Source organism: Poecile atricapillus, chromosome Z, assembly GCF_030490865.1.
Source record: "Poecile atricapillus isolate bPoeAtr1 chromosome Z, bPoeAtr1.hap1, whole genome shotgun sequence".
In the NCBI taxonomy this organism is placed as follows: Eukaryota; Metazoa; Chordata; class Aves; order Passeriformes; family Paridae; genus Poecile; species Poecile atricapillus.
Window position 1 is genome coordinate 100,989,507 of NC_081289.1, and position 10,688 is coordinate 101,000,194.

At 39.0% G+C, this 10,688-nt stretch overlaps 1 protein-coding gene across 5 annotated transcripts in view; it reads right to left on the reverse strand.

The window, feature by feature from the left end:
• Positions 1 to 10,688, reverse strand: part of NRG1 (neuregulin 1) — a 176,566-nt gene that overhangs the window by 19,212 nt on the left and 146,666 nt on the right. For 3 of the 5 annotated variants that reach the window (XM_058827560.1, XM_058827557.1, XM_058827559.1), the window contains one exon: positions 5,426 to 5,484. In XM_058827560.1, coding sequence (XP_058683543.1) covers positions 5,426 to 5,484 — 59 coding nt within the window. Of the gene's footprint in view, positions 1 to 5,425; positions 5,485 to 6,132; positions 6,201 to 10,688 lie in introns of all 5 variants that reach the window. The other 2 variants (XM_058827561.1, XM_058827558.1) reach the window with 2 other exon arrangements.

The window sequence follows — 10,688 nt, forward strand, 5'->3', positions numbered from 1 at the left end:
ATGGCTGATTGTTTTCACAGGGGAACATGACAGCAAAGGGATGCTTTACAAAGGCCAGCATACCCCTGTAAATGGGTTGTGCATTGCTCTCCCTCCTGGCTGTGCTTCTGTAGCCAGAATGTGTATCCTTGCTCTTGAAGGTTGTGACCTGGAGGTGGCTGGCATTGCTTACTCAGTAGTGGGAGTCCTCTGCTTTGCAAATTGACTGCAGCAGGCCTCCAGCTAATGGAAAATGAGGAGCCAACCCCTTTTCCCTGTCTTTGGACTGTGCTGCGTTGGCAGAACAACTTGCTGACCAGCTGGATGGATCCTGGGGTGCAGGGCCTGATCCCCTGATGCAAATCACATGCCTAAATCAGCACGCCCAGGCCCCAGCACCTGTGGGTAAAGAGGAACACAAGTTTCCCCCCAGCAGGTATCCTAGGGGGGATAACCCTTCCCAGGGGGCCAACACCACAGCCATGGTAGCTCTTGCCTTTTCTTGTTCTTGTGTGCTGCGGAATTTAAATCCAATGGTAATTTTCATGGCAAATGTATTTTTTAATGTAGTTTGCACACACATGGGGAATGTAAATTCTTTGTTGCCAATCAGTAACATTTTAAGGGTTAAGTAAGTTGGAATCCATCCAGGTCTCCTCCTAAAGAGCCAGTATCACATTCCTACCTGACCTCTGCTAATGATATACATTAGTTGCATAGAAAGCTTGATTAAATCTTCAGTAAAATGAATGACATGCCCATGCATATATATTGCTGTAATTATGCTTGCTTATAGGTAAGACACCTAGTTTGAAGGTAATTTAATTTTAGGGAAGTCATTCATATCATGCAGTTTCTATTTCATATAATTCAATAGGAAGTTGGTATTTTAAATTGGAATATATTCTGGCTGGAAGGCCTAACAAGAAAACATGCTGAAGAAACATGCACTGCTTATTCAAACCCACTTCTTAGGTAGCTCTGATTTATCTACAGTATTCCTAGTTACACTCCCTAGATCTGATAAGCAAAACATCCCAACACTTCTCCTTTCATAAACAGGTGGTTATTTTTGATATTTTCCTACTTAGCCTGATATTTTTGCACACTTTTTACATGCGGTGTGGCTTCTATTGAGTATTTGTCTCTAGGTGCCCTAAGAATAAATAAAATTAATTATCGTTAACAACTCATTTTTCATTCTGGTTGTGACTGGGGGAAACATAGCAGTCTTGCAGGAAAAAATGCTTAGGAAGCAATTTTTTTTCACCACAGTTATTTAAAACTACAACCTGTTTGGTATATTGTAGCCTCCTGAGATGCAGGGTCTACGGAACAAGAGGATGACGCTGGGAAATGTGGAAAAGAATCCTCCAGAACTGCATGCTCTGTTTATGAGTGGTGTGCCACAGCTGCTGAGCACTCAAGGCTTTGGGGTGACTGCTGTATGGATTCAGGTGGGTAGCCTGGAGACATGGTGGTGCCAGTGAGGGGTGAGCACTACCTCAGGTTTTTGTAGAGAGCTTGCACCTGGCAAACAAAGGACCCTTTTGGATCAACTGCAACAGCAGAGAGATCCAGGAAGACTGATTTAAACTCTGAAACACCAAAACGTCATGTTTCTTTCCGTAGGTAATGAAAAATGCTAAAAAAATATAAATTCTTCTTCATGCAATTTCAATTGAAAACAAACTCAAATCTCCTAAACTATCACAGAGAAGACTCCCTATATGTCAGCCCTTTCTATTTGAGGGACTGGGATACAGTCTCTTTGTGACATTTAAACTCTACTTTGGATACAAAATCTGGTTCATTTCAATAGTACTCAGGTTGCAAAGTTGGTTTTGAACTTGATGTGTTAAGTCCTATGGCTCCTGTAAAAGTGACGGTTCAAATCTCAGGAGCACAGAAAACTTGTTCTTTCATACTTGAAGCATCTTATCACTGCAATTTTAGCACTTAGTGAACATTAACTGAGCAGTTTGTAGTGATAGCCCGTCTTTTTTAATGTTGAGGAAAAAATGGACAATGACATTTTTCAAATCTCCTTGTTCATTTAGGAATCTTGGTCTCAGCACATAAAGTGTACAATTTAGGGTGCTGAAAGGCTTTAGAAAATGAAAATTTCAGGTGAGATTGTCTACTATCTTCATACACATGTGACTACCTGAGAAAACGTAGAAAATCAGAAATACTGAGGTAGTAGAATAGCTAAAGGCAGACTGATGAAGACCTGTAGTTTATATGAAAGGCTGAAAAATTAGGCCATCACACAGTGACTGCAGTTTTGGTCACCCTTTTAGAATATCATAGCTTTTTTCCTGCCCCTGTTAATGCTTCAGCCAGGTTCACAGTGACAATAAGAGGCAAGGGCCATTACTATCTAAAAAGAAAATTCTTTCTGCCCCTCTTAGTACTGTCCCTCTTGCTCATCAGGGATGGCAGAGCTGAAATGGACATTGTTTAAACTGGTGCCTCATGCTGAGGGATGGCATGGACCCTGTTCAGCTGATGCCCAAGAAGGCTCAGAGCATGCCTCTGGCCAGTTCTAAATTCACAATTCATATAAAATTGTTAACTAGTGGAGTAAGCAAGTCCATTGGCCCTTGGTGGGGACTTTGGTCCATCGGAGGCATTTGAGAGGGCGAAGGGTTTACCTGTGATTAAACTCTAGAGATGTTTCCCCAACCTTCTACTAATTCATGGCTTAATCACTGTTTCTTATCCCAGGGATCATTCTGCACAGTGTTTCTATAAGAGTTCTCATGCCTAATTAAAATTACCCTAAACTTTTAATGTTTACTCATTACTTTTGCTCTCCTCCATTTACCTTGATTCCTTGACTTCAAGGGAGTGAATGTACGAACATTCAGACAGAAAATGTATCTGTCTGGAACAGATGTATTTTCAAAACTATTTGTGGACTGCCTTCTGCTGTCTTTTGGACCAGTGTTGGATCACAAGCCTCAAAGACAAAGCAGTCACAAAAAAAAAAAATTCAGGGCAGCATGGCTGATAGCAGCTGTGACTGCTGTGCTCAAGGAAAGGACACTACCCTGGTCTGCCAGCCAGGCAGCTGAGATGAGTCAAGTTAGCCTTGCACTCTGTTGGGACAGGGCATTTCCATACTGCCCAGCGGTGCCTTGCTCTGATCTGGCAAAAGGTCCTCAGCCCAGTAACTTCAGGACTCTCAAATACCAGCTCCAGGGCAGATTTCTGAAGACAAATTTTCTTTATCAGCTAAATTAAGACAGTAACAGCTCATCGGTAAGCACACTTGTCTTGGAACCCCACTGACTCTTTCTTTCCAAATAAAGAAAGACCTTTCTTAAAGCAAGTGAACTTGCACAGCTATATGGTTCACACGTACCCTTTTGTTTCCTACTAGCACTTACACTGTTTAGCATCCCAATTTGCTTTGTACTTTGCAAAAGCTGCATCTACAGAACTAAGTTAATCATACACACACTTGGTGCAAAATACAAGCTTGGCTTTAAGCCCCAGATGCCACATTTGGCTTTAGAGAACTCTCATTCTAAGTCCTCTGTTAAATAGTATGCTCTGGTCTGCTTTGGATATGATAATAAAAAGTCATATAAATGCTTCTTCATTGATTTTTTTTTTTTTTAGTTAAGTATAAACAGCAGTGGACCCTTTCCAAATGTGTCATTTCAAGACCTTAAGCAGTATAAGAAATCAGAGGTTGCAGCGCTGGCGCAGGGCAGGCAGAAGTTCCAGCGTCTCATAGCCATTGACTGGGGTTTCAGAGTGGCCTAAGGTAGGTAGCAGTGTGCCTTCCTGCCTCTGATTTCAGGAGAGGAAGCACTTTACCAACTTAAGTACTAATGACTGAATGTAACTCTTGCAGCAAGGCAAGGGCATTGTGCCTTTTCCATGGAGGCAACTTCAGAAAAATCTCAACCTGGTGTCATTAAAAATCCCAACCAAGGTTAGGAAACTGAAAGACAGAGGAAGGAAAACCCACCTAAACATTTTTTTTTTTCCTCCTAGGTTAAAAAAAAAATTATAATCAACACACAATTCTTCTATAGTTCTCAGAGAAAATATAGCAGTAAACAATGGATCTTGTATTTTTCACACTACCTCCTTTGAAATTACTATTCTAAGATCAGAAAATCTTAACTGCACTTTTCATCACAATCCACAGAAAAGGCCACTTAAATCTAACATTTGGTAAACAAATACTGTAACAGCATAAACATTTTTAAAGCCATCATTACCAGAGGTATTTAAGTATAACTCACACTAATAAAGCTTCTAAAACACCCAAGTGCTGGAAGGTCCGGTCCCCAGTCAGCACTCTTGGGATTCATGTGGATAGCTTCCATGAAGGAAAGTATGAATTATGTATGGATGTTTTTTATCCTTCATTGTAAGAGAAAACCTCTGTGCATCTCTTCAGGGTCCAAAATGTCCAGCATATACTTACAGCTTTTTGTCCTATATACCAACTGAAATTAAATTAAACTGGTCTATAGTCTTTCTGTGCTGGCATCAAAAAACCAGTTTCTATAATACGGTTTTTAGATCACAGTACATTCTGATGCCAGGAACATTGAATGTAAGTAGTACGCATGCATATAAATTTACGATCTAAGCGATTTTCTTGTGTGTTACCTTTGCCATAGCCAATGAGAGAAAATAAATACATAGTGTATCTTCTGCTACATCCTTGTCAAGTAATAATAATTAGCCATTTCTCCACGGGAAGCCTTATGGGATGTGACTGCAGTGCTGATTCTAGCACTTGGCGTATGTGCATGTTTGATACTTTCATTTGGCCAATTAATCTTTGAACTGTTGCTCACAATATACCCAAAACATGTTAGACCCCATTATTAAAGTTATTTGTCCCCCTTTTCTTTTTCTTTTTCTTTCCACTGAAGCTTGGACAAGGAGGAGGAAGAACATTCTGATCCTGTTTGGCATCTGCCCTTTAGAAACAATGTAAGCACTTCAATTACCTTTAACCTCAAATTCCAAATGCAAATCTCATATATAAGTCAAGGACTAGCTACCCACCCTTTGGTTGATGGAGTGCTGGCCTGTGTTATGACTTACAAGCTTTTTGTGGCAAATAAAATGGGAGACTTTCAAAATGTCATTTGTGTACTTTTTCTGCTTGATGTCAGCAGGGAGTCCATATCACACATTCAGAGTTAATTTCATGGCATTCCTAAGTCTTGCATTTCCCCATACCCTCAATGCCAAACAATCTCAGGATTGCTTTCTGTTATAATTCGCAACTGCTTTTTGTTATAATTTTCATGCAACAGGCAGAGACAATCAATATTAGGCCTTAGGCAACAAATCTAGTTACAGATTAAAAAAAAAAATAAAATTGGAGGAAAGAGGCAGCGACAAGAAAGCAGCACCAATTGAGCATGCTTCTACTGCGGCACAGACAGAAAAGTAGTGGACGTACTGTAGAAGCTGGCCATTACGTAGTTTTGGCAGCGATCACCAGTAAATTCATTTGGGCACCTGAGAGGAAAAACAAACAAAAAAAATGGTAGAGAAAAAAACAGAGAAAAGAGAAGAGGTGAATATATGCTAAGAAAGAAGCTCCTTCAGTGTGAACTGATATGACTTGGTGAGTTCACTTTCAGAAACTGAATCTCGGTTTAGCATGTCAAAATAGCTCAGGATATTGAGAGCAAGTGATTTGCTCTGTGGAAATGTAAAGAAATCCCCCCTGAAAAACCAGCCAAAACCAAACCAATCCAGATCAAAGTGTGTTTCAGGATCTGAGACAGAAATTCACCATTCCAGAGACCCAGATTTTTAGGATGCTCTTTCCACAAGGCAGCAAGGACACAAGATCTGTACATTCTCATCTCCATGAGTTTGGTCTTTTAGGGTTGCACTTTGCAGCAATCTCCCAAACAGGAAAACTGCCAGCGTGTGCAAAACAAATGCATCTGTGAATGAATGGAAAGATCAAAAATCACACAAACGAGAAATATTTTGGAGGTCAATAATGCCATGGTGTACAGATTGTACTTCAGAAAATCAGGTCATAAATTAGTGAGTAAAGAGGCCGGTTCCAGCTGAACTGTGAAAACACCAAGTACTATTGATTTTGTTGCTGTAGTTGGGGAAGAAAGCAAAGTTCAGATTATTTTAACATACTTTCTTGGTTTTGGATTTTCATGGGCAGAGTTTCAGTACATCTTGCTCCAGTGAATCCAGGTTGGCACCTAAAGGGCAAAAACGTGATAAGCAATAGTACACCAAAACCACTGCACTAACAGACTTACATCTGCTGGTCTATGGAGTGCGAGTGCATTGAGTGACCTCCTGGTTGGGTGTTAGTGAAAAATGATCAGAAGAGATGCAAGAAAGCGTAACCTTTCCAGAAGATAAAACTTGGCGAAATTTACAGCAAAAATTCATCAGAGAGAAAAAAAAGTATTTTTGCTTATCTGTTTTGAAAAAGAAAGAAGAATCATGGCTAGCAAAAATGTGTACCAGCTCACTGCTTACTCCATCTCATGAAGGGACCAGAGAGTTCTTTTTTAAAATGTGCAATGTGGTGCATAACAACAATTTACACTGCTGCTTTCATTAGTCACATAAAATCTATGAAAATACAATGATTTCCCTATTTCTGTGGGCATGTTGTGTCTTCTGGTAATTTGCTTTGAGGAGGAATAGTTAGTACAGTGATCACTGAAAATCCATAAAAATCCAAAAAGTGAGAAGACAAAGTCAAATCCAAAGGGTAGTATATTCAACATGGCTCACAAAAAGACAAAAAGTCAGTCCAGGGGATAAGTAAAATGAGAGGGCAGAAATGTTCTCAAGATTTGCAGCCCTGGAGTTGTCCTTCCAGTTCATAAGCTCTTCTGCAGAAAACTTCCATGAAGCTTTCCCCTTGATCATAGAGAAGGAATTTCTCTTCTATGATTTGCCTGTCCTTTCTGCTGATGCCTATCAGTTTCTCCTTCACCTTCATTCTTCATGCTGGGGCAGGGCTACCAAATATCACCACAGCAATGCAGGCTTCCTGTGCTTCAGACTTCAGTGTGAATGACTCTCCACCACACTAAGGATCCATAGATTTCATTTTCTTTGCTCTTTCTCCTTCTTCCCTCCATTCTTACTCAGCATGTAACCTGAAATTGCCTCATATCTGCTCCTGTGAACACATTTCAGTCATGTTGCCCGTCTTTGTGATGCTCTCCGTGAGTTTGCCATGGGACAAGGATCTCCCACTCTTTTCTTTTGCTGATGATATGGTGCTAGCCTCTTTTTCAATTTTTTTTTCATAATTTACTTGTCAGGTGCTGAAAAGCCTTCTTATTTGCAAACACCTGTTGATCAGAATAATGCTCCGTATCTTCTATCCGAGTTTCATGTGTACTGAAAGCTGTCTCAATATTTTAAATTCTATTTTAATTTTCCACAATTGCCTCTAGCCCTAAAAAACAGGGATGCTTCTCTTGCACAAGTGAGACTTTCAGAAAATCTCTTTGGCAAAAGGATCAGTGTCAGGGATAAACACTAGCATCTTGTTTAAACAAATCATGCTGGAATGATATTTGTGTAATAAAGGTATATTTTGAGGATCTGCAGATGAACCTGATTCGCTGTAATGATGTATTTGTTTATTAAGGAAGAGAGTTCGAGTTCTCCAGAGACAAAGTCACCTCTTTCGGGAAGTACTCAGTGTGGCGAGATCCCAGTCTCCATAGATATATTCAGTTGAGAAAAATATGAAAACAAGGATAACTCTGTCTTTAGAAGATGCTTTTGCTGGGCATGACAGAAGGCATTTTGCACCTTTGAGAAAAGGCAAAATGCTTTTGATAGAAAGCAATTTGATCTATGTTACTGAATAAAGAATAAAAATGTTTTGCACTAGTGATCTTGTTAAATGGCTGTCCCTGTAAAGCTGACATTTGCGCATGCTTGGCTTTCAGTTCACAGGGACCTTTACATCTTTGTCATCAGGCTCAACCCTACAAATTCCCAAGGAACACGACTGAAAGCCTCATGTTTTCCCCCAATGGCTGCTGGTTGTTGTCTTGCTTTGTCTGTACTTGTTTTCAGATATTGGTGCAGCTGTGGAGGTGATGAAAACAACTTGGGCACTGGTATAAACAATGCTGAAATCACGTCCAGACCAAACAGGGTCAGCCCTGTTGAGATGGTGCCAAAAACAGTTCAGGTGTGTTTATTCTTGCTCTGAAACCATTGTCAGCAAATGGTTGACAACTGCAGCACCTGCCCTTGAGAATGCGCCCAGGATGGGCCAGCTGAGAGGAAAGCTGAGATGAGCCACTTATGATGATGTGTGAATGCTAAAGGCATTTCATTGCTCAGATGTGCACTGCAGCACTGTTTCCAGTACACTTTGGAAGGTTGTTTCCCATATACAATACTTTTACAATCTGCTTGCAATGATGTCCTTTCCCGAACACCTTATCCTATCAAAGTTTTCAGACATTATTTCTTGTTGTGACTTTTTTTTCTGGATCATTATCCATATACCATTTTCCTTTAGGACAGTAGCAAATGTTGAGGTCAAAAAGCTTGGAGCAAAATGTATATGTTTGTGCTGTGCAACCCGTATAATTTCCTTTCTGCCTTATAAAAGTCTACTTAGATAATTTATTTCTTGTATTAACTGTGTAAAACCAAAATACTGAACCACATATAGTAGAATAACTGCTTTGTTCCCTCTACACACAGTAGTTGGAAAGGGCAGCATTTGCATGTGTTCAGTAGACACTTCTCAGAACACTGAACACGTATCATCACACTGTTTTTCATCAGGAGAGGAATGGCTCAGGAACTCATATTTCCATTTCATTCACTGCCTACAAACAAACACGTTTTTGGTGGTTTTTTTCCCATGGGAGGTACAGTACTTAGTAATCCATTTAATTGCTAAGTCAGAACTAGTATTTCTATCCTTTCTCTTGAATGAATACTTCTGGAACTTCTGCTTGTAAACTTGCTGGTTAGAAGAAACTTCTCTCCATTTCTATTCTAAAAAGGCCTTTACATGAAGACAGCTATAGAAAATGGCTACATCATTAAAAAGTACAGAATTCACTCTTTTGCTGTTAAAAAAAGCAGCAGCACACTTTTGTTAAGACAATAGAATTATTTTCATCGAACAAAATTTCACTGTAAATTTAATTTCTTCAGTAATAACAAATCCATTAGAAAAGATGATGTCTGCAAGTCAGAAATCAATTAACCAGACTATCACGACCTTCAGGGTATGACACTTCAAAAGAACACTCTAAAAATATAATAGATCTTATATTCACAGATTTTTTTAAAGTGAGAAGGAAATGCTAGGAATTTTGGTCCTAATTTTGAATTTATTGAAATCTTTTCCTTCAGTGAACTCGTGGACACTTTTCCAACTGAACATTAATGACTTAGCAATCTCAGTCTCATAGGAAGCCAGTAACATCCAAGCTTCTAAAGTCTACGATGTTTTCAAAAAGTGACTCATGCTCTTATGAAGCTTCTGAAAATTTTATACACTAGTTTATTTAAGTAGTCAAAGCTTCCTATTTAATCTGGCCTATTTTGAGATATTTTTACTTAGTCTTGGGCCTTAATTAAAATACATGTGGGGAAAATACATGCTACCACAGATGTAGCTGTACAATGCTTTACTAAGTCTTCACACGTTTCTTGAGCTTTTCACATGGTTACCACTTGAAAGCAGGGAATTTTCTTGAAGTTCACACCAGTATCCAGAAGAGCAAGATCTGATCCTGCCTGGATCATCACTATGTATTTTATAAAATATTCTTTTTTTAATATATAGTCAGATTTTAACAGAAGATAAATTTAGATTTTTTTTTTTTTTTTTTTTTTTTTTTTTTTTTTTAAATAGAGTAGGGGACTTACAAAACCAGAGATTACTTGGAAAATTCCATGATTGTTTTGAATCTGAGTCATGTTTTTTTGGTTAGGGATAAAACCAATTTAGAATGATATGGCTCATGCTTTAGAAATTTTGTTTTTGCTCTCAACAGATGGACCATATGGAAAAATGTGAACTTGCTACTGAGGCAGAAATATGAAGAGCAAGTACCATATTTCAAGCATTCTGTTTCCACAAGCATGTTCTGGGAGTAGATTTGTTTTCTTAGAACAATGAAGACAATGTGTAGTGGTTAGATACCTATTTTAGATAACTGGAATGTTAGAATAAAAAGTGGGCATCTTTAAAGAAGTAAGAAGAGAACTGTGTTTTTTCCCTTCTGTTTCCCAGTACACCCACTTTCCAGTACTCACTTTTATTTCTTATGTAGCTGTATTGCATTGTTTTACTACACAACATAAAATTTTTGCTCTGGCAACTGTTAGAGGGCATAGCAAATGGCCCTGCAAAATAGTGGTGGCTCTGACTGTTCTCAGGGTAAGAATCCTTCTCTACTGCCATATTGTAAAGGAGATTCACCCTGTCTAAGTTTACAGCTCTGATGCTTTTTCCAAATAGGTCTTAGACCACCCAGGCAGAGGCACATCTGCCAAATCTGGGAATTGCCTTTTCCTTGAAATACAGCCCCAGAATTAAAGGTTATTTCTTGTCTACAACAGGGAAAAACAGTCCCCACTTTATTCAAATGTCTCCAAGACATTTTATTTAAAAATTAGCCAGTCTATAACATCATTACAGAACATGCACAGACATTTGAATTAAAATAAAGAAG